The following is a 25,502-nucleotide window of genomic DNA, read 5'->3' as shown; positions in this document are numbered from 1 at the left end:
CACCTCCACATTATGATAAGGTAGAAGACATGGGTGAAGATCCTCAACAGGATTTTATAGACCCTGATGATCAAGGAAACCAGGATAACACATGGGGTGACCAGAATGACCCTGATGACCCATATGATACACAACCCATACCCGATCCCTCACCATACCCCACAAAACCATCTCCTACTGACAACACTGTCTCTTTTAACCAGCTAGTGGACAGAGCAGCTCAGTATCATGGCGTACACATGCACACTGACCCTATAGAGGAGGATTTCCTGTTCAACACGTTCCCAACATCAGAGAAGAGTGTACGTATACTCCCTATGCTCAAAGGAGTACTAAAGCATGCACCAGACATCTTTAAAGACCCAGCCAGGGCGCGGGTCCTCAATCCAAGAATTGAAAAAATATATAAACCGGCCCCTACAGACCCCTCTTATATCAAGTCTCAGCTACCACTAGACTCCCTAGTTGTATCTAATGCTAGGAAAAGGGCAAATTCGCAAACAGGTGATGCCCCCCCTCCTGACAAGGAGTCAAAAATTTTAGAAGCCTCAGGGAAAAGAGTGGCCTCTCAGGCAGCAAATACCTGGAGAATTGCCAATACACAAGCTTTCCTAGCACGCTATGACAGAGCACACTATGACGAACTGGAGGGAATATTACAACACTTACCAGAACCCTATAAGGCAAAAGCAAATGACCTAATACAGGAAGGGAAATTCATCACTAACGCATCCATAAAATGTGCCCTTGATGCAGCTGACACAGCCGCTAAGTCTGTCAACACTAGTGTGTTGCTACGCCGGCATGCCTGGCTCTGCATCTCTGGTTTAAAAAATGAAGTGCAATCTACCATACTCAATCAACCTATTAACCAGGATTTCTTGTTTGGCCCTGCGGTTGATACCATCTTAGTCTCCAAGCTCCTCTTTTCGAGGCGCAGGCAGAGGCAACACATCCCAGGCCTCTTCATAATTTAAAAGTAAAACACAAAGCACCTTTAATAGAGGCTCCAAATGACGAGGTTATAGAGGGAACAATAACAAGGGCAGAGGACGTGGTGGTAACAACACCAGAGCCTCCACCGCCACCAAACAGTGACTTCTTCACACTCCCTCCAGACCACTTAACACCAGTCAGAGGTAGAATAACACAATTCCTACCAGTCTGGAACGCTATCACGACAGACAGGTGGGTGAGACAAATTATCCAGTATAGTTACTGCCTGGAACTCACTTCTACTCCACCCAACATACCGCCCAAACACCGTCCAATGTCCAGAGAACACATCACGCTGTTACAACAAGAGGTGCTATCCATGCTCGAAAAGGGTGCCATAGAGCCAGTCCCATTTCAACATCAAGGGACAGGGGTATACTCTATACTTCCTCATTCCCAAAAAAGATCACTCAGACCAATATTAGACCTGAGACCTCTGAACCAATACATACTCTCAGAGCATTTCCATATGATCACTCTACTACAAGTGCTCCCACTACTCCAGCAAGACGACTTCCTTGCTACATTGACCTCAAAGATGCATACTTTCACATCCTTATACATCCAGCTCACAGGAGATACCTCAGGTTCACAATAGAAGGTCACCGCTATCAATTCAAAGTTCTCCCCTTCGGAGTAACTACAGCACCAAGGGTTTTTACAAAATGCCTAGCAGTAGTAGCAGCACACCTCAGAAGGCAACACATCCATGTGTTCCCCTACCTCGACGATTGGCTCATAAAAGCCAACTCATACGTACAGTGTGCCAGCCATACCTCACAGACAATCCAACTACTGCACATTCTAGGATTTGCCATAAATTACCCAAAATCACATCTGCAACCCTCCCACATACAACAATATCTGGGAGCAACAATAGATACCTCAGTGGCGAAGGCATATCCAAATCCAGCCAGGATAGCCAACATACAGTCTCTCATTCAAAGATTTCAGCCACAACACTCCCTGCCAGCTCGAGTGTTCATGCAGCTTATAGGCATGATGACCTCCTGCATATTCATCGTCCCTCATACTCTGCTTCAAATGCGTCCCTTACAGGAATGCCTAGCACGCCAGTGGAACCAAGCTCAAGGACAACTAAAAGACCTAGTGTTGGTAGACAGTCGCACTTATAGCTCTCTGCAGTGGTGGAACCCACAAAACCTTTCCAAGGGGCGACTGTTCCAAGAGCCAGTTCCACAAGTAGTATTAACAGCGGACGCATCACTGACAGGTTGGGGAGCCCATCTCCTTCAAAACACAGTCCAAGGTCTCTGGACAGTCAAACAAAAGACACTACATATAAACCATTTAGAGTTACTAGCAGTATTTCTAGCAATGAGAGCCTTTCAGAAATACGTGTGCAACAAGGCTGTGTTAATACGGACGGACAACATGACAGCCATGTACTACATCCAAAAACAGGGAGGGACACACTCTCTGCAGCTATCTCACCTAGCACAGAGCATGTGGAAGTGGGCAATTCCACAAAACATTTATCTCCTGGCAGAACACCTCCCAGGAATAGACAATCAGATAGCAGATCTACTAAGCCGACACAGTCAACAGGTACACGAATGGGAGATTCACTACACGAATGGGAGATTCACGCTCAAGTTCTCCAACCATTCTTCTAAAAGTAGGGACATCCAGGGATAGATCTGTTTGCCACAAACGAAAACTCAAAATGCCCTTCCTTTGCCGCCAGGTTCCCACACCCGTTGTCACAAGGCAATGCGATATGGATGAACTGGTCAGGGAGATTTGCGTACGCTTTTCCACCAACCCCACTGATTCCATTAGTGGCACGCAAACTAAGGCAACAGTCACTCACAATGATCCTGGTTGCTCCCACATGGGCAAGACAGCCATGGCACACAACGCTCCTAGAACTCTCAGTAGTTCCTCACCAAAGACTGTGCCTTTCGCACACAATTGCTAACACAGAACCATGGAGAAATCAGGCACCCAGATCCCAATCAGATGAACCTAGAGATCTGGCTCCTGAGGTCTTAGAATTCGGATATCTTAACTTGCCTCCAGACTGCATGAACATTATCAAGGAAGCAAGGCGTCCCACTACCAGAGCATGCTACGCAGCTAAATGGAAAAGATTTGTAATTTATTGTAATAATAACCAAATCAATCCATTAGATGCCTCCAACCAAAACGTAATCTGTTACCTGCTACATCTTCAAAGATGTAGCCTAGCATACTCATCCATAAGGCTACACCTTGCTGCTATAGCAGCATATCTTCAAAACAGACATGTGTCCCTGTTCAGAATACCACTTATCAAAGCTTTTATGGAGGGACCTAAAAGAATTATCCCTCCAAAGCATCCACCTTCTCCAGTCTGGAACTTAAACATAGTACTTACCAGACTCATAGGACCCCCTCCGAACCACTTCATTCATGTGAACTACAATTCTTAACATGGAAGTTGGCATTTTTAATTGCTATTACCTTCCTCAGGCGAGTGAGTGAGCTACAGGCACTAACCATTCAGGAACCTTTCATGCAAATACACCACAATAAGGTAGTGCTTCGTACAAACCCTAAATGTATGCCAAAAGTTATCTCCACTTTCCACATCAATCAGTCCATAGAATTGCCAGTTTTCTTTCAAAACCCACAGTCCGTGGCTGAAAGAGCTCTACACACACTAGACGTTAAAAGAGCTCTGCTATATTACGTTGACAGAACAAAATCATTCAGAAAGACAAAGCAACTATTTGTTGCCTTTTCACCACAACATAAGGGTAATCTCATTTCCAAGACAGGAATAGCCAGATGGATAGTTAAATGCATTCAAATATGCTATCAAAAAGCAAAGCACACTTTAACAGTTCCCCCAAAAGCCCACTCAACGCTTAAAATGGGGGCATCCATGGCTTTCCTAGGAAATATTCCCATAGAAGACATATGAGGGGCAGCTACATGGTCTACCATACACACTTTCACTAAACAGTACTGTGTTGACGTGCAAGCTAAGCAACAAGCTGCTGTAGGCCAGGCTGTCCTTAAAACTCTTTTTCAAACCACTGCAGCTGATACAGGTGACCACCACTAGAGGAGAAACTGCTATACAGTCTATGCTAAGATATGAATTCAGCAGCCCACATGCCTCAAACGAAGAATGCTACTTACCAGTATGCATCTGTTCTTGGCATGTAGGGCTGCTGACATTCATATCGCCCACCCTCCTCCCCGGTGCCTGTCACAGCTGCATGGTTATTTTCTTTACATACATTTACATGATCATCTCTTACTTTACTATACTCCATCTTTGCCACAATGGCGAAAAACAATCTGACGATTGAGAAGATGCCCATGCGCACTGTAGTCCAGGGGAGGAGTCACCTATCTCGTGATACTTCGAAGACTCTTCCAAGACAACAAGGTGCAAACATCCGGACCCAACACTAGGCGGCGATCTATGCTAAGATATGAATGTCAGCAGCCCTACATGCCCAGAACAGATGCATACTTGTAAGTAACATTTTCTTTCCACCATCAAATATAGGAGGAAATGGCCAGAACCAGAAGTTAATGATGCACCTAATGGTTCCTGTAGAGTCTTAAAATGCAAGTTAATGGTGACTGGTGGTCTGCGTACTGATTGTTTAGGCAGAATGTAGTTAAATGTTTCATAATCTAGCTAAAGCCCAGCTAGTTTTCATTTTTTCTTTAGAGTGACAGATGTAGTGGTGAATCAGCAACCACTATGAGATTCCATGGGGTGTCTATCATTCTAGGCCTGTTTCTCAGAAACCACCTGCCACCGTTGTAGTATGAGGGGCACCCACTAGTCTGGGTACCAATGCTTCAACATTTCCCACTAGATTACCTACAACTATAAATTATTATATACTCAGCAAGGGCTGGCTAGAGTGTTCAAACAGCCTGCAATCAAGATGACTCACTTCAAAGCCACCCCACTGCTTAATGAACTGGACTCCACACAGTGTTTAAGAAGGCAGACAAGCTCTTAACTCTGGCAGTATACAGGTACAGGGAAAAGGATGCATGTTCACTATCACAAAGAATGGTTATTCTGCACTTCCACATCCCAGTTGATGATTTTCTGGAGCCTTACATTTCTCTTGTGCCTCTTGGCCAGGCTGGCTGCAGGGATATTGTGACTCCTGTGTGCTATTGGGCTAATACAGCGTCATCCACACAGATTATCTAATCTGCTAGGCCCTCAACAGATCTTCCTGGGATTAAGATAGATTCTTTGTTGAGGGAGCACTATTCCCTCAGGGCATGCCAGCTTCTCTTCTCAGCAGATGACATCTGCTAAGCTTCTTCTGAAGAGTCCAGGACTGTATCCAATAAACCGATCAGGATTACATTTTTTCTAGGGTAGACACATGCCTAATCTGAGATCTTCAGCTAAGTCACAGCGCCAAGACACCCACGGGTATATGCTGCGCTTTATAAATTTTTAAAATAAATAAATAAATATCCAGCATGTATAAGAGAGCCAAACATCAGCAAACGTTTAGCTTCTGGCAGCATGTGCTCTGCCCTGGTACTTTGGAATTTCAAACAGCTTAGTGGACTAAGATGTCAAGCATTTGTGTATAGTGGCAAAGGCACTGCCACATGAGCCTCTCAAAGTGCTACTCTTTTCATAAATTGTGGGGCAAAGCATCTTCCCTTTCTGCCATGTGAGGATGTACCCAACATTAAGTCACAGTTGCTAAGGCGACAGCCAGCCACACAGATATAGGGGGAAGAGTGGTTTTCACCAGAGCAAGGGAAACATATGTTAAACAATATTAAGGCCATGGGCACCACAGTTTTAGGAGCATGCCATTTGTCACGTCTACAGGTAAACAAAGACAAATCCGCAGGAAGACTTACAATCATATAGAGAAGATACACAGCTTCACAAATTACACCACCATACCACATTCCCTTGTACATGACATACTTGCAGTATCCACACATGTGTTATACCTGAGAAGAGGCAGAGGACCCATTTAGTGGTGCTACAGGGGAGATCTAGTTGGCAGTATAAATAAACAAAAGCATGTGCTCTTGGAGTAAAATCACACTGCAATTCTCATCATAAAGGAATGAAAAGGATATTAACCACCCTCACTCAAGTTATAGATTTGCTTTGAATCACCAAGCCCCCCTCCTCTGCCTTTATCAGAGGAGTTATTATATCCTCATGAACAGTACAGCAGTAGCAGAACATCTCCATATTATCTGCGGATTGCCAGGTTCACTTGAGGAACACATTGGGTGGGCCAGACAAACATTCAAGGCAGGGTGGTGCAGCATTTCCGAGCCATGCAGAGGACTTTTGTCCCAATATAAACTTTCCAAAGTAATTTCCACTCTTGTACGAAGTTCTGTGACTTTTAGATGAAGTCATACTAGGAGATGCAAAGGTTGGACAAGAACCCTTGCATACCTAACCAAGTGTGCCACGCCTCATATGGTATATTTTCTCCCCATCTAGGTCTTTTACACTTGTGCCGCTCCCTTTCTGTTACTACCGACATTACTAAGGTCTCTATTTCTCTCTTGGTTTCTACAGGACTGGTAGGCCTGGCTCTCACGTATGCTCTCTCTATCAATATTATACTGTCACAACTCATCTCCTACTTCACACGTACGGAGACCATGATGGTGAGCATGGAGCGAATCGAAGAGTACTCCACCGAGATCCCCAAGGAGCCAGAAGAGGAGGCCCTGCAGGTAACATGTTGTTTACCCTAATGAGGGCTGTGTGACTTGTCCAACACTCTAACCCCATACACAAACATATTATTGATAATGCTGACTTTTGAAAAGACAATGTCTGCTTCTGGTGATGTGGCAAATTAGAGAACAAGGGCTGCTGAATCCTGATCACAGACATAGCTGAGACGGTGGAGGCCTGAGAAAAGAAAGCAGAGGTAGAGCCCTAGGAAGAGGATAAAATGTACCAAGACCTATGGATACTTAAGGCAGACCCTGAGACAGAGAAGAGGATGTTTGTGCCTAGAATCTTAGACATAGTTAAAACAGGACTGAAGATTATTTGCCAGTACGTTAATATAACTCGGTAACTCCACACCATGTGGAAGAAATCCCCACTGACTTCTGAGCAGCGGCTAAGCATTTAGGGTCTGGTAATCTGTGGGTCTGCCACAGCCGCGGGGACCTGAGGTAGGTAAGATGGAGGTATTTGAGTTGAATGAGGCACAATTTGGCTACAATGACACCGGTGCGGGGGGCCATGCAGGCATCCCGCCAATCACTATTTTGCAGCATGGTTAGCCCACCCTACCAGCATGTTCTAAGACCTGACATGAGATTGGGGGAATTAATAACCAGCGATTTGTAAATCTGAGATATCCCTCCTTTCCCAAGGGATCCATGAGTAGTTTAGCCTCAAGTGGACTATGTTCAGGAAAACCAGATAGAGATCCCTGGTGACTGGATAGGGCATGGTGTAGTTGTAGGTAGCAGTAGAACTGGGATTCGTGTAATGCAAAGCTCCTGGAAAACCTTAATTCATGCTCCTCCCCAAAAGTAGCTTCGATATTTCGATATAGTCCAAATTATAAAACCCCTCCAGACTTGCTGGATGTGTCAGCCATCGGCCTCTCAAGATGGGGGTCACAAGTGTCACCGTCTGGTGCCGATCAGTCCACCGAAGCGCTGGCCTCCACGCTTGCAGGATCACCCAAAAAGAAAGCAGGCGGCTGGACAAATTAAAAAACATATTTTTGCAGCAGGATCTATATTTCTGTTGCGGGAATCGTATGCACAATAAAGATGGTAGACAATGTCAGGCAAAAATGTGGTGTGTAGGATATGCAATAAACAGGGACATTTCCCAAAGGTGTGTCAAAGTCATAAATCTAGGATGACATAGTCTGTAAAATGCATTACAGATGAAGTTGTGGCTGAAGATGAGGACAACATTGGAAGACATCTGCCTTTTAGCATTTCAAAAGACTTTCAGAAGGAATTAGACATGGTATGCAAGAGGGATATAATTGAACCTGTGGGACCTTCACTGTGGTTGGCACCCTTAGTTGTGGCCCATAAATGCAATGGGGAGCGGAGAGTGTGTGTGGACCTCCGCTGTTAATACAGGGAAATATGGGCAGACTCACATCCTTTGCCCAACATCTATGTACTTTTGGCAGGATTGCATGGGACCAACGTTTTCCCCAGACTGGATCTAGCTTCAGCCTATCGTCAAACATAATTGGATGAGGAGTCTAAACATCTGACAGCTTTTGTATCCCCTTTTGTCTCGTACCAATATTGCCAGATGCCTTTTGGGTTGCACTCAACAGCTTTGGTGTTCCAGCGAGTTATGGTTAACATGCTTAAAGGTATCAAAAGAATATCTATATTCCAGGATGACGTCTTGATTTATGCCCCAGACAGACGATCCGTGACCTCGACTTTCACACACACACACACACACACACACACACACACACCCACCCACCCACACACACACATACTTACACATACCAACAAATTCACACATATATACTCTCTCACACACAAACAAACTCTCACCCGCAAGCACGCACACAACATACATTTAAAAGCATTTTATACTTACCTCCGCTGCCATGGAAGGGTATATTCCAGCCTATTGTACTCCAACACTATTAGTGAACAATATATTTTATGTATTCACTATTAGTGTAGTAAAGAATTGACAGAAAACAAAGAGAAATATCACAAGCCTATGCACATGCTCCGATCAAATCAGAATTTCGTAAACTTACAGTAGAACATTACACAATAATAAGAGTATTCCGTGTAGTTTGTTCTTTTAGTCTGCAATGCCCAGCCAACACGTGTTTCGTTGTTAGAGATTTACTCTCCAACTTCTTCAAGGCTACAAAAATATATAACATAATATAGTGTGTCATGAACTTATTCATCTTTGAACACATGTAGTCTGGTGAACAAACCCATTCACCATTAAGTGGAAACCCCGATTTAGACTTAAACAAAAGCAACTGCATTCACCCTTGTCGTAAAATTACTTAGTACTATCCAGTGCGCGCCACACTGAATTTGCAGTGCTTATACGCAAGTCAAGGCTGTTTAATTCATTTCAATGTGCATTGGGTGACAGCAACTCATGCGAAATACACTGATATAACGAACCGCTGTGCTGAACACTGCGGTGTTAGCGAAAGTACAAGCGGAAGAAGAAACAGAATATCACGACAAACTATGATTTTGGAGAGAACCCAGCGAAACAGATGGGGTCAAAATAGTGGGGTTAAAATAGTGCCCCTAGCACACGGACCTCATGGTAAAGGTCCGGCAAGATTAAGAAGCCCTATCAAAAAACGAAACATGCAGAACCCATGTGATATTGAAGTACAAAACCAGGAGTGCCCTACCTGTCAGGCTTCAAACTCCTAATAAAAGAAGTAAACAGAACCCAAAATATAAGCAAAAGTGAGCACCCAAATATCACACACGTGTTAATGCTCCAAAAGAAATGAGCGGTGAGTATAGACATCTCACCTCTCCGCGGGTTCTATTTCTTCTTTATTCTTGCCAGGTTCACAGATGTGGTTGCTGGATTTTGTAGTTAACCCCTCTTCCTACAAATAATCTAACACAGGGATAGAATTTGCACTTCTTTCGGCTTTCTGCTTAAATTCGACTACTCCACCGCTGGTCTTGGTAGACTAAAACGTTCAGATGCTTTCCTCACTAAAGCATGAAGCCTACCAATATCATCCGGTGATGAGTTTCTGTGCGCCAGCTATGGACTTGCATCCTTTGGTCCTATAAATTAGTTTCATTCCGAATCATCATCCTGATCACTAAGAATCTGTGCTATATCATCAGAATCAGCATCATCATACCCATCATGGTTTCAATGACCCAATGGTGATGTTTGACAACCAACGTCGACATACTCATTTTCTTCTCTACTGTCGTCATACTCTCCATTTACACCTTGCTGATTCTGCTGTTTTTCATTTGAATTTCTATTGCGTTACACTTGAAAATCCTCTGGGTGCAATTCTGGCAGTTGTGGTGTCTCTAACAATAATCTCGGCTGTGGCCCAGTCTGTGCCTGCGGTAGCAGTATCCTAAAAATATCTTTAAGCTTATCCTGAAGTGAATTAGGCATCTGCATTGGACTTGCTTTAGTCTCAGATGGATGAATATACTCATCCTTTGTGGATCGACACACTAATTAATGGTCTCTTCATCTGACTCCATTGCTCATACCAATCATATCTATCTTCTTAATCATCTTCTTCATATTCCATATATTGAATGTTCTGCTGCTCTGGACCAGTTGCCTTATCTTACTCTGTTCTCGCCTCATCACTAAAGAAAGCCTCAATATGTTTCATATCAGGATTGTCTAGTTCCACTTCGGCCTCAGGTTTTTGAGATAGATCCTGCATAAATTGCGATGGTGGCTGTATTACAACAGGTGAAACCAACAGTGGTTGTTTCTCCATATTTTGTTGTTGCTTTGGAGTTGGTACTGTATAAAGTACTGCCATTTAAACGCTCAAACACCAATATGGCATATTAAAGTACACTGAAGCAGTGGTGCTCAAAGCCATAGATGCAGCCACAATGCAGAGACTCAACAGAAAGGTTCAGAGGGTTTGTGGACTGCACTGTCCCAGTACAGAACAGATAATACATGAACAGTGACATGAGTTACAGGGCATGGAGCCCATCTCATTTCCCCCCTCGCCTGCTCTCCAGGCCAGTACTTTCACCACGATTGCCACTTTGAGAGGTCCTGCAACAAAAGTAAAGTCTCACATGCTGACAAGGCTCTCCTAGAATGTGTGGCTGGGAGATGGATGCTAAGCCACTTGTTTTGTACATCTTCTGATTATCCCAGTTCCTGCTGCTGGCCCCTACCCCCATCTCACCAGAAGCTGCTTGAGGATGGATTCACGCAATCGTCGCACAAGGCAACTGGGCTTTATGCGGCAAGGAAACGCAAGCAACGTTATGTTTTTGAGAGAAATTTAGACTCCTACAGTCTTTGCAAAGCTGCCGGAACCACGCTTATACCTTTATCATGCCTCCATTACAAAACATGCTTCCTTACTAAGCAAAGTTTTACAATGCTTACGGCTTTACCACGCATGCCTTCACAATGAAAATGTAAGTATTTTGCAGGAAAGTATAAATCCATATATATACATCTATATCTGTGCTGGGTTGGAGGAGGCTTAATTCAATAAAGAAGCCTTTACCTAAATGGTCCTCGTGTGCGTGCTCTTTTTCCTGGAGTGGAGTGGAGATTTCTTTGATATATATATAATATATCTCCTTCGATTTCTGCGTGTAGTGGCGTGCTACCAGATCGCCTGGGGTGCACGGAAGACATCCACGCCCGGGCGTATTCACATCCAAAACCTTTCAGTTTGTTAGAAAACAGAACGGCACTCCTCGTACTGCTGGAATTAATATTTATATTCAATGAAATGGCAGACATAAAATCTCATAGCGTCTGGTGCGTTTCAGCTTCAGAAAGCCCTTTTCACAACACCTGCGTACTGGAAACGCCTACATTTTATCACAATCGCAAACATAGGTGATGGATAATGATTGTAGATTACCAATGTCGGCCATATTATAATATGCATGTTGCCTTTTGCTATTCACCCAACAACAACCTGCTGCCGTGACTATATAAAAGTACTTAACAACAATAGTTTAGCCCCATAGGGCACTGTAAAATTATACAGGACATTCCAATAATTACAAATTAAAAATTGTTATTGGTGCTCTCATAACATAATTGTACCTCATAGATATTCAAACAGATATTGGTATCTTCTGCATTAGAATAAATCATTGTAATAAATCTTTATATCAGGCTGTGATCACAATGTAATAAAGCCCTACTGGGTTAATAAAAAGAGCCCCATTGGGTAAGAACTAAATAATCCATCCATACATCACAGACCTAAAAAAATCAAAAAATAATTCATTTTTAATTTTCTACATGTATCTGTCTAAATAGATTACTTTGAAATAGTACCATTCCTCATATATCTCGCCCCATTGGGCATACATATTTTAATACTCAAAAAGAAGGTAAAGAAAGTTCACTATTGGAATGTATAATATAACAAGTCCACAATCAAAAGAAAGAAAAAGAGAAAGATATCTTAGCTCACCTGCATTCTTAATTCGATGGCACAGCGCATGTCAGTATACTGCCCTATAAATAAAAAGAAAAAAGTTTGTGATCAGTGTCTATGTTTGTGCAAACATCATAAGGCATTCAATACGTACAATGTTAAAAATAACTTTCTGAGGCAAAGAATTAAGTGAAATTCTCTTTCATAGGTATTTAAACATCTCTTCATCTTATTCAATCCTGTAGGTTCTTTCGTTCCTATTTTTAGAATATATCTGCACTCAAGTTTTCTCAGTGTCTTCTCCCTATCTCTTCTTCGGGAGGATTTCTTCACCTGATCTATTACACTATGGGGTCGATTCTGATGTCACAAAAAATGCCTTCCCAATGATATTTGTAGACTTTCTTACGACCGACTCGTATCCGGAGCTTTGTTCTACAAACGAGCGAGTACGATGCGTATTACAGGCAAATTTCCGACCGAATCGTCCGTTCCGATTCGTGCTCTATGACAGTACCGAACATGCTTAGGAAACACTCCGTTCGAGTCGTGTGGAGGCTTTTCACAAGCAGTTTCCGGACATGCAAGTACGATGCTTATTTTCTACACGTCGTACAGGGCTCTGCTTCCAGCACCTCACAGCATTCGAATGAGGCATATTTTAGCTCTGAATCGCACCAGGACAGGTTCAACGGGGACGAGACTGAGTCTGTCGCATTGTGTATGTGCATGGCTGTGTAGATTCGTTCACGTACGTGTCTATTGGGCTATGTTAATGCTGGACTATGAGGCATCGTTCACGTCCGAGTCGGTCGTGTCGTGTTGATGCTTGGCTACATGGAGTCGTTCGCGTACCAGTCTATAGCGCCAGGCTCCTTTCCTGCTGACTCGAACGTATAATAATATAATTCCCGGCCGATTCGTTCGTGAATTTCAAGCATCGCATCGTACTCAGCTATTTGTAAGGCGTGTGTATGATTCGGTCGGAAAAACTGACGGGTCAGTGTTGGGTTGAACATTTTCCGGCCGAAATCTGAATCGACCCCTGTATGTCAAGAAATTAGAATTACTCTCATAATGTTCCTTAAAATGCCTCGCACAGGATAAGTGTCGTCTGTGATCTTCACAGCTCAAATGTGTTGCAGAATGCGCTTATGGGCTTGTAGTATTGTACTGCTATGTATTTCTTTGGACAGGGACATTCCAGCAGATAAACCGCCAATTCTGAGTTGCAGTTTAATGGTTGACGTATCTGTATCCTTTCACCTAACTCTGTCTTAATCTCCGCGATGTTGCATTTTTTAACCATTGTTGGGTTTACCCAATTGATATTGATACTAATTTCTGTCTTTACTAAAGTGTCTCTCATAGATTGAGATTTTCTAGAGAATATTAGGGGCTTGGAATTGATTTTTGAACCAGTGACAGAATTAAATGGCAATGTTTTCGCAAGGATTGTCTCATTTCCTTATGGTGTTTATTAAATGTGGTGATAAATCTACACTCATTACTTTTTCTACTTTTCTAAGGTACTTCATCAGATCAATGTCCAATGCAAGAAGCTTGCTGTGAATGTTTCTTTCTGGTGTCTTTTTACTACTCTTTTGTTGTACCTTAAAGAAAGTTCTCAATTTTAATTTACGAATAAACATATAGAGGTCTATTCTGCTTTGTTCGTAGTTGAAGGGTGCGCTGGGACACTACGATAAACCCAGCCCAAGGATTTCTATGTCTACTGGTGTTGATGTTTCATTGGTAAGATTGGTGCACAGACCTAATATCTAGTTTTTATTTTCGGAGTACAAAAATATTGAGTTAGGAATATCGAAGTGACTGAATATCGACATCAAGAATACTGGTGACCAGAATTTCGACATGAAGGTAAGAAATATCGTTTTTCTCAATATCGAAGTCAGTAATATCGTTTGTAAAATAGCGTTAATAATATCGATATTTATATTAGTATTCTGTATTTTAGTATGTATTTTAAATGTATGTATTCTATATTTTTTGTTAAGTATTTTTAAAAAACATATATGTATTAAATTTTTAGAAGTTATAATTTTTTTTAAAGTAAATTTTGTGTTTTAGTTCCGTAGCGGGTTGTGGGTTTATAGAGGAATAGGGTGGGAAGTTTAATAAATGTAATAATCATTTTTTTAAATTATTAATTCTTTTGAATTAAATGTTGTGTTTTAGTTCTGTAGCAAGTTGTGGGTTTACAGGGTAATACGGTGGGAAGTAATTTAATGATAGTAAATTTAATAATCATTTTAAGAAGTTATTAATTATTTTTAATTACATTTTGTGTTTTTATTCCGTAGCTGGTGGTGGGTTTATAGGGGAATAGGGTGGGAAGTAATTTAATTATAATAAAGTAATTATTAATTTTTATTTATAAGTATTGATAATTAATGTATTGTTAATTATTAATTGGTCATTCATTTTTATTAATTGATAATTATATAAATTGTGTTATTTTTTTAGGAGCAGGTTGTGGATTTTTATAGGTGAATAGGATGGGAAGTAATTTAATTATGATGAAGTAATTATGAATGTTTGTTTATATGTATAAATAATTTATTATTAATTACTCTAATTTATTTATTTAAACAAATGATTTAACTGATAAGTATGTTAATTTTATCCAACACTTTCCCTACAGTTACACTCTCTCGAGTGGGAATAGTAATTTTTACCCCTAAGCTATCCAACACTTTCCTTACTGTTGCACTCACTGGAGTGGCAATAGTAATTTGTACCCCTACGCTTTCCAATACTATCCCTACTGTTGCACTCTCTGGAGTGGGAATAGTGATTTTATCCCCTCTGCTATCCAATATTTTCTCTACTGTTTTAGTTAATATAGTATATAATGTATTTTAAAAAGATTGAAAATATAATTTTTTTAAAATTTGTTATATATATGTTTTATTATTTTATTTATAATATAGGTGTATGTGTATAGGTATGTATTTATAATTTGTAATGTTTAACGATTTAGAAGTTATTAACATAATTATTTATAAATATTATGAAGTATATATATTATATTTTATACTTATATGTTATTTATTTTTACAATATATGTATTACTTATAAATTTAAACATTTTAAAATAATTTTAACTAGGTTTCTTTTAATTATATGTATCATTTACTTTACTTTTTACATTATTTTTTTAAAAATTAAAAAAAAACGTTATTTTTAACAACAATATTTTTGACAATGATATTTTTTTCTCGATAATTTTGCACTTACCATTATGTAGATAGGACTTTGATATTCCGGACATTGATATTTTTGTGTCGGTATTTTTGTACGTCGATATTCTGTCAGTAATCCGGTAAGACTAATTACCATGTTTGATTCTTTTATTTCTTGCTCTGGCTCCTCGTTGTCACTCCAGCAGTGTTGTCTCCTTCTTTTCCCTTGGCTGCCCCACCTCCTCCTCTTCTTTGTTGTTGCTGAGGATGGTGATTTGTAAATCAGCCCAAATGATAAAAAACGAAATTCGTCTTGTACTGTTTTCTAACTAACAGAAAGGTTTGGAATATATATATATATATATATATATATATATATATATATATATATATATATATATATATATATATATATATATATATATATATATATATATGTGTGTGTGTGTGTGTGTGGGTGTGTGTGTGTGTGTATCGGCTTTGTTACAGTATGTATAAACTGCCCAAATGGATTAAACAGTGGGTAAGAATTGGCAGTTCATTTGGGTAGCTAGAATGTAAAAGATTTCTTTCATTCCCTTTAAGGGCATAATAACTGTTTTACTGACTGAATCCGGATTTTAAAGTTAATACATACGGTAACAAAGCCGATACACGGCTACATGGACCATGGAACATCGAGGGAGCAAGCAACCTCATGATAGAGGTTGCAATTGCCGATCCACAGCAAGATTAACGCTATTTAAGTAAACCACAGTTGCAATGAAATATACATGAAATGCAATGTTGGCTTTAAATCAATTGCCGCAATAAGTTTTGTTTTTCAACTGTGATATGGTTAATATTTGGGGAGTATATACTTCCAAGATGGCGTGCGCTATGTAGCGTAGAGGCCATCCCTCGTTGATTTCCATGATAAAATGTAAAACACTTTAAATGGCGCTTCGCAGCGCGTTACGTGTTGACACCGAGGAAGGGGTTTCTCCGAAATGCGTCTGTCTGTTTGAAGATTAAAACACCACTAAGCTAAAAGTCTTGTGAGTGCGGTCTTCCTTTCTTGGAGTTGGAAGGATTGTGAAGCTTTGATATATATATATGCGTGACACCACCGCAGTACAGCACCCGCCTCCTGTGTGACTCGCATTTTGGTGTAACTGAAGCAGAATATATATATATATATATATATATATATATATATATATATATATATATATATATATATATATATACACATATATATACACATATATATATATATATATATATGGAGTTGGGAGACGATTTTGCAACCTTGGTCCTTGAGGCGGTGGATGAGCAGACTCACGTGCCAGCAACAGCTGGGGCATTACTACATGCATGAACGGATCACTGTATCGAAGTTCACAAGGTGAGGCTGTGACGAGGCTTTGTGGGACCCTAACTGACTCACTGGGACTACATGCACCAGCATGCTTAGCGAACACTGCTTGCAAAGGAAATCTTTGGCCTGTGATTGGGTGCATCGGCACCAATGGGAACATCACGAACACTAGTTAAAGTCCCAAACTGTAACAACATGGTTTTAGAACACGGAGCTGGCAATGAATAAGGCACACGCCGAAACGCGTCTGCCAGGTGTTTTTAATCCTACTTGTCAAGAAGGTGGCGAAATAAATCTCCTGACCCCTCCAAAACGCATGTGTCGGTCCCGTTTCTTGTCAAGAAGTGGGAGTGGTGGTGGATATGTATGCAGCAGTCGACGCTGCAGAACCGGCACGCCTCTCGATCTGGTGCTCCGCTTCAAGTCGGCATCCTGGTGGTGTTTGTGTTGGAAACGCAATAAGCGGCGCCCCCTCGCCCAAGACGCTGTTCCTGGTTCGAGGAGAGAGCGGCAGCTTGCTGCCGAGTTGGATGGAGTTGGGAGACGATTTTGCAACCTTGGTCCCTGAGGCGGTGGATGAGCAGACTCACGTGCCAGCAACAGCTGGGGCATTACTACATGCATGAACGGATCACTGTATCGAAGTTCACAAGGTGAGGCTGTGACGAGGCTTTGTGGGACCCTAACTGACTCACTGGGACTACATGCACCAGCATGCTTAGCGAACACTGCTTGCAAAGGAAATCTTTGGCCTGTGATTGGGTGCATCGGCACCAATGGGAACATCACGAACACTAGTTAAAGTCCCAAACTGTAACAACATGGTTTTAGAACACGGAGCTGGCAATGAATAAGGCACACGCCGAAACGCGTCTGCCAGGTGTTTTTAATCCTACTTGTCAAGAAGGTGGCGAAATAAATCTCCTGACCCCTCCAAAACGCATGTGTCGGTCCCGTTTCTTGTCAAGAAGTGGGAGTGGTGGTGGATATATATATATATATATATATATATATATATATATATATATATATATATATATATATATATATATATATATATATATATATAAAAGGTTAGAGGTACGTTATAGTTAGGCTCAGATTTCACTCATACAAAACCATAGAAATTCAGCAGTTATAGTTATCTGAGCCAACTATAACTTAAAAAAATATATATTTCTTTATTAGGTTTATTTTATTTATTTTTAGCATTTATACAGCGTGCTGTTACCCGAAGGTGTCCTGGCGCTAAATGAATACTCCTAAAGGTTCAGGCCAGAATAGGAATTACTGTGTGAACAGCCAGGTTTTAATGCCTCTCCTGAAAGCCATCAAATCTGTCATGTTCTCAAGGCAAGGGGAAGGGCATTCCAGATCTCCAGATCATTAAAACAAGCAAGGTACAAACATACAGCTTAACCGCTTCTGCTGAGGTGGTCCGTGAATCAGCAACAATGCAAGGCAAGTCGTATAGCCGTGATTATGATTGTGGAGATTCCTTTGTCTACCATATTTGCAGTTTCATTTTCGCTTAAACATAACACACCTGTAAGAAAACTTAGCCCCCCAAGCCCGTCACCTCCCCCAACTCTCCCCCCCACAACCTCCCCTGCTGCTGAGTCCATAAAAATGAGGTCTTAGTCACCCAATCCCTACGTTGGGTCGCCGCGTGTCGCTCCTTCGTGTTCTGGAGCCTCCCCCTGCCCAGAGGGCGTTGACTCGGAACTGTCCTGTGTCGACTGACAGTCCTGTCCCGCCATCTCCTGAAGCATTGCCCCCCAAGCCAGTAGGACCTCAGGTAGTTTGCCATCCCTCCTGGTGGTCCGCATGTGCCCCTCCTCCGCAAGTGCCCACTCCTGCATATCCGCCCTCCATTTCAGCAGTGACGGGCCCTGTTGGGACAATCAATGGATTGCCTGGCTACAACTAGGCCCAACATCAGAAATCGCCTGCTTACTTTCCACTTGGGATCCCGAGGGATCAAGACCAGGAGACAAGCACGCAGGTCCAGGTCTATTATCCACCCTGTCACCCTTGTCCGATCCTCCAGGACCGACACCCAGTATGACTGGATTACATGGCACGCCCACACCATATGTATAAAATCCGCCTGTGCACTACAACACCTCAGGCAGTGTGAGTCTCTGGTGTTATCAATGGCCTGGAGCCGCTTGGGTGGGAGATAAGTCATATGTACAATATTATATTGAATTTGCTTGAAGCGGTTACTCACCGACACCTTCCACACACTTGCGTGTATTTTTCCCACTCTCGTGGGGTAACCTCCTGCGGACACACCTGCTGCCATTGGTGTTCTTTCGTCAGGGGACCTAACTTTTTATCCTCCCTCAATGCCCTGTAGAGGTGAGTCACAAACTTACGTCCCCCTGCCATCGCTATCATGGTAACCAGGGTGCGGGTGTGCACCGGAGCCTCCGGAAACGAGGGCCAGAGTTGCCGCTCTGTCGCCGCTATTTTGGCGTATTGGAGAAATTGCCCCGGTCCCAGCTCAAAGGAGGTCACCGCCTCCTGATAAGTGATAAATATATCTTCCGGATAAAGGTCGGACAGCATCAGGCAGCCCCCCTCCTTCCACTTGTCTGTTGACATGACCTGTTCTATCCGTGCAAAGGGTGGCATCAGCCAGAGATCTATTTCAGGGGCGAACGGCCTGTCTCGAATTGGAGGCCGTACCACTCGATTCCATATCGTGGCCACCAGCCGCACCAGTGGGGGGCCGTGGTCTCGTCGCCCCCTTACCTGCCACAGCAGCGCTCCCAACTGCCCATTTCCATATGTACCTGCCAGTAAGGACCTCTCCCAAGAGGGGTCCGTATCTAGCCATGCAATAGCGTGTTGCAGTTGTGACGCAAAATAATAAAGTTCTAGATCCGGGACTTCTGAACTCCCTGTGCCCCACCTACGTTTCAGAACCTCTAGACTCACCCTACACTGCTTCCCATTCCACAGTAAAAGGACCAGCAGGGAATCCAATTCCCTGAAGACCCGGTGTGGAAGTTCATAAAAAGAACCTTGCATTGTGTACAGACAGCGCGGGTGGACCACCATTTTTAGGTCTCGCCTAGACGAAAGCAAAGCAAAGCTTTGCTGTCTAGGGAGACAACTAATGTTGTTACTTTTGGGGGAATGTGGACAGCAAAGTGCCACGCGCTTTCCCTGCCGAGATTGGACCTCGTGGGCGCGCACACATCCGCTCTCTTCAAAGAGTATGTGCACGTCCTTCAATGCAGCCATGCAGTGACTATCCCCTTCCCTCCCCCTCTCTCACCTCCCCATCTGAACTTTACTGTCCTCCCTCTCGCTAAGGCTCTCTCCGGGTCCTTTCCCTACCTGCCTCTCCATGCTCCGCTCTCTGTCTCGTGGGCCGCGGTGCTCCTCTATCTCTTCGGTGTCTAACGCCGAGAAGTCCAATTTTGTATATATCGTTCATGTTTAGGAAACTAGTAATGTTAGAGTGAGTACTTATCAGATATATAAATGATTTCTGGGCAGAGTTGAAATTATGGACAAAGAAATTGTCATATAAAAGTATATACACATAATTAGTATTAAGATATCGCGTTTTAAGCGAATTCCTACATTCCCAAAATGCTCCTTGGCTATATGCAAATAAGGTTTGCACACTCATTGGAGAGTGCGTCTACCCCCTTTCACACACCCCTTTCGTTTGTGCTCCTTCCGATTGGCTTACATCGGAACTGAAAGGACGCTACAAAAGCCACCATCTTGGAAAAACTAGATACCAAGCCCAGTCAATACAGATCTACCGGTAAGAAAGCAAACGTTGCGACGTTTATCTGTTTAATGCAATTAATGTGAATTTATGAGCAAGAACAAAAACATGTTGCATTTGCTAGATGTTGTCAGTTTGCTTGAAATTTACATTGAACAACAGAATCAATAATTAGAAAATTACACGGACATTTACAATACCTGGGTATATAAGTGCTTCATTTCAGTTTTGACGTAGAACTAAACCGGCGAGCACAAGACAAGATGCACCACTTTCATGACGATCGTTACACGAAAGGACCGCCTTCATTCTCATGCGTGCCTGGAAGTTGCCTGTTTGTCCCTTTTCTGTGTTGCTGACAGCCAGACCTTGCCCGCTTCTCAGACACGCCTCCACTAGTTTGTACAACTCTCTTGCATATCTTTGACTCTCCTCCTTTACGGCGAGTACCCGGTTACCGATTGATGCTTGGGCACTGTGCTCCACTGTTAAGGTAAAATAAAATAAAATAAAAACTGTTAAATAATAATTGACGTTTTACAACGAGGAGTCACATTGTTTTCGAACACTTACGAACTTATCTGTTTTGACTTTTTGCCCAATGTTCCTTTAAATCCCACCGAGTTCTTCTTTGTTGCATCAGGTGACCGAGGAGGCTCCTTCAGGAAAGTATATTTTTTCAACCGATTTTGCAGGAAAGAGCAGGCTGAATCAATGTTTTTTTTGAATCCGAGTCAATCAGGAAATAAATTTCCCCTGCATTTTTTCCTGAAACTCTCTCTAATCTATTCCAAAACATCGGACCGCATGAATTCCCCTATAATTGCAAAGCACTAATGCGCTTCGATGCCTCTTTAGGGGTTTAACTCACAGCGCATAAGAAGCTCCCCAAACTGCTTTGTCTTGTTCAGTAGAAAAAACATCTATAATTGTTTTATTTATGCGCCGCAATGTGTTTCAGAAAACAAGAAACTTTGACTGTACCGGATTTCTTTATTATAATTAAATGCATGTATTGTGTTCTACTATTTTTGTGACTAGACTAGCCGCGTAATTAGGTCCCGATCCCCGAAATTCTGCAGGACGCTTGTTATTTATTACACTCCCGCTTTTTACTTGCCTTCTCGGACACTGACAGAAGGAGACCGCTAGAACTACTTATCCCTTCACGCTCCGTGGCTGGCAAGTTGACATACATTCTGCGCGACGTGGAGTGCTGTTTACGGTAGCTGAAACTGAGGGCTAGCGATATCTCTGTTCCCGGCCCTTTCTGACAGTACAAATGACGTTCAAGCCAACAAAAAGAAAGGTGAGTGAGAGAGAAAGTCCTGCTTTCTGGTGGGAGCTTGGGGACGGGTAGTCTGAGTTCGTAGAAGAGTTCTTCTGTTTCCCATGCGCATGTTTCAGAACCTCAACCAGGCAAGCCTGATGCTATCTGGGACTTGCAGTCCTGTGTACCCCAGTATAAAATCTGTTCGTCAGTACACAGACACAACAGGATTACCTATTGACGCTGGATTGGGAAAGAAGAGAGCCCTTGATAATGTGCAAGATGCACCATACCACTGAAGAAAGAGTTTAGAAATCCCTGCGACTTGGGAGTCAGAGAAAAGGGATCCCATGGATACGGGGGTAAAGGCATTATTTTATGTGTGGGAGTAGGGATAGGGGTATAGGAGACTACATTTCTGTTGTGGCGAGCGTGGGCCGGTAGCGGGGGAGGTGCTGTGTTTGGTGGCAGGGTCAATATTTGGGCACCCACTACAAATTGCCTTTGGGCTTGAGGCCTGTTTCTGTCACTCTGCTAAATTTATTGTGCCTCGCACGTGGGACACGCTGCACCGTATTCACTACATCCACCTTTCCCAGGCAGTCTCATGTCTCGTCTGAGCATGCACATATAAACAGCATCTTGGTAATGAGCCGGCTCTGAGGGCTGCGAACAAAAATATCACTGAGCATGCTTCCTCACTCCCAAATCAGATTCCGGGTCTACAGATCGCACTGTGCAGTATGTCACTGTGTTACTTTTAGGGTGGTTTTGGATTAAGATTCGCTGCTTTCAGGGCTCTTTTCGTGTCTGTCTGTCTGTCTGCTTGCCGTGTGTATCTGGGCTGCTTATTAGGAGCTAGGGAGTTGTGCCGTGTTTCCCTTGCTTCTTTTCGTCTCTATCTTCCTGGACTGATCTTCAACAGGGGATAGTGCGGTGCACACGGATTATATTCTCTCATCGGTTTTCATAGTGAGAGGGTAACCATAACCTTTTTTGCCTGTTTCTGTCTCGGTCTCCCTCTGTCAAAAATTGCGCTTGGGGACTGTGTGTATGTGCCTTGTCTGTCCCCCAAACTCTGCACAGTCGCATACATTCGAGAAGAAAATCTTTCATCTGGAATATTACAATGAAAATCAGGGAAGGAAGACCCAAGCGGGATTCAGAGGAGGTAAGCACCAATTGTTGTTGTATGTGTTTTTAGTTTTTAGCTGTGTAAGAATTTATTTCCTCGATGCCATGGACTTTATAATCCTAGCTCTTTTCTGGTTTTATAATTGTGACAAATGCCTTGATGAATTGACTTACATTTGTCGTCCTCCTTAACCTATTTTCTGAATTCCAATGGTTATACTTAACTGCTCAGATAAAGATTTTTTACCTACATTGTGCTTGCTCTCATCCCCATCCTTGTGGGCGATCTTACTTTGATCCATCGGTTACATGCTGTATGTGCATATCCACACAAGCCCCAGACATGATGCACAAACTCGCAGTTAACATTGGCATGGCCTGTCTGTACCCGTCATTTAGCTCATGTGAGGGGGTGACCCAGTGCCTTGAGACCCTGACCGGTGCGTAGTTGTGCTTTACCAACTCCTGATGGATTGATATGTCTCTGCCACTTCTATCATTCATACACTCACCCTCTTTGTACGGTGCTCATGCTGGAGATGCAGGGTCGAAGAGTTCTGTGTGCCCTATACACCTAGCCCAAATAAAGTCTCCGTGCACAGCAGTTCCGTTTTTAAGTTGAGAATGTTCACAGCCCTGGAAGATGTTCTCTGGCCCCTCACTGCAGTCTTTCCCTCGCCTTAAATGCACATCTTCTGTGATGTCATTCAGTTTGAACTGTTATGGTGCTTGCCTGCTAGGAATGGTTTGTCCATGCTCCTAGTGCATGTGTTTGCTGCCAGGGAATGCTTGTGCTCACCTGCAAGGGATGTCCTGTCCACTCTTCTGATCTATGAGCCCGGCTGCAACAGATTGTTTAGTTGTACAAAAAATGGATATATTCATGTGCAGTGGATGGTTAGTGTGTTTTTAAACCCTTCATGGTGTGGCATATCTGCTGATCTTGCTTGGTGCTCACCTGCATTATTGCCTATGCAGGGTGGCTGCATTGTTTCTTACCCTTGCTACAGGCAGTCTGTCTGAGTCAAGCATGATGTTTGCACAGCCATGAGTTTTCTACTCGTGTTATAATTTGGGAAGCACACATTGGTTTACCACATCCTGAGTGTTTGCTTGCATTAGCCTCTCTCTTACCTCACCTATTGGCCTTCTATGTCTCTCTATTTATTGATGTCCTCTTTCCCTCACGTTTTCCCATTATTTTATTTCTTTCTCTCTACAATGCTCTCTCTGCCTCTTCTGCTCCATCTATCACTCCCTTTGCTTTCATCTCTCTTTCTATCCCCTTCACTGTTTCCGTTCACTCTCTCTGCTTCCAATGTCTCGCTCGTTTAATACACCTGTCTTACCTCTGTCTCTCTCTCCCTATTTCACCATTCTCTACTTCTCCCTCGCTCTTCCTATGTATGAGCCTCATCTCTTTACCTCATCTGCACCTCTTTTCTCTCTACTTCAATGCAATAGCTCTCGCATTTGCGAGAGATTAAGCTATTGGCATTGTAAATGACAATGCCATTTATTTATCTGTTTTCAAAAACAAAACATAAATAAAAATGTTGTCATTTACAATGCCAATAGCTCTAACTTTTCAAAAGGCGAGACCGTTGCATTGGAAATGCTTGTTATTAAGGCGATCTTCCCCATCAGTGAGAGCTTAAGGGTGTTCCAGAAGGCGATACTCCCCTGCAGACCCTGGATTATCCTCCCCATGTTATGCTGGAAGAAGATTGCCGCATTCCGTCCAATCCATATCCCCAAATAGTAAAGCGTGTCGTCTACCCATGGAAATCCCATCTCCGGCCGTAGGACCCCCTCCCAGTGGGTCTGCTCTCCAATAGCGTAAAGCTGTGATATTGTTCTATTCACTGCAAGCCCGGAAGCGGCCGGAAGCTGCGACATTGCGGCCATCAGAGTCAGCAATGACTGCATCGGCCGATTCAAGTAAATCAACGCATCATCAGCGTACAGTGACACCACATGCTCCATGTCCCCCACCCGTATGCCCTGACCCTCAAGCACCGTGCGGAGATGACACGCCAGCAGTTCCATTGCCAGGGCAAAGAGTAAGGGGGAGAGCGGGCACCCCTGACGCGTCCCCCTCGTGATGGGTATTATGTCCGACACATATCGTCCTGTGTGGGCCCTGGCTGAGCATAAAGCAGTTTTATCCAATTTACAAACCCTTCTCCTAATCCCATTTTCATAAGTACCTTCCAGAGATAGGCCCAACGGATCGAGACGAACGCTTGTTCGATATTGAGAAATACTAGGGTGTTCTGCTGGGCTCGTCCCCCCAAAGCTTGCATTAGGTGGGCTAGGCGACTAATATTCTGCAGCGTATTCCTGCCCGGAATGAATCCAGACTGGTCATCATGGACCAGCCGCCTGAGGTAGGGGAGGAGTCTACTTGCCAGCACCTGACTGATAATTTTCAGACCCACATTCAGCATGGATATAGGTCTATACGAGCCGGGAAGAAGAGGATCCTTACCCGGCTTGGGGATCATAACTATCATTGCTGCCTGCATGGAATCTGGGAGCGAGCCTCGGTCGTGGGCCTCCGCCATAATTTTGAGGAGCTTCAGGATCAGGACCCCCTTGTACTCTTTATAGATAATCCGTCCATCCCGGGGGACTTTGCTGTCTTCAGGTG

At 43.0% G+C, this 25,502-nt stretch overlaps 1 protein-coding gene across 2 annotated transcripts in view; it reads left to right on the top strand.

The window, feature by feature from the left end:
• LOC147706822 (ATP-binding cassette sub-family C member 10-like) overlaps positions 1–25,502 on the top strand; it is a 389,662-nt gene that overhangs the window by 253,569 nt on the left and 110,591 nt on the right. For both annotated transcript variants that reach the window (XM_086925955.1, XM_086925954.1), the window contains exon 17: positions 6,554–6,714. In XM_086925955.1, coding sequence (XP_086782081.1) covers positions 6,554–6,714 — 161 coding nt within the window. The remainder of the gene's footprint in view (positions 1–6,553; positions 6,715–25,502) is intronic.

This window comes from Lissotriton vulgaris, chromosome 6 (assembly GCF_964263255.1).
Source record: "Lissotriton vulgaris chromosome 6, aLisVul1.2, whole genome shotgun sequence".
Classification (NCBI taxonomy): domain Eukaryota; kingdom Metazoa; phylum Chordata; class Amphibia; order Caudata; family Salamandridae; genus Lissotriton; species Lissotriton vulgaris.
Note: the sequence above shows the minus strand (reverse complement) of the source record. Positions and strands in the feature narration are given on the sequence as shown.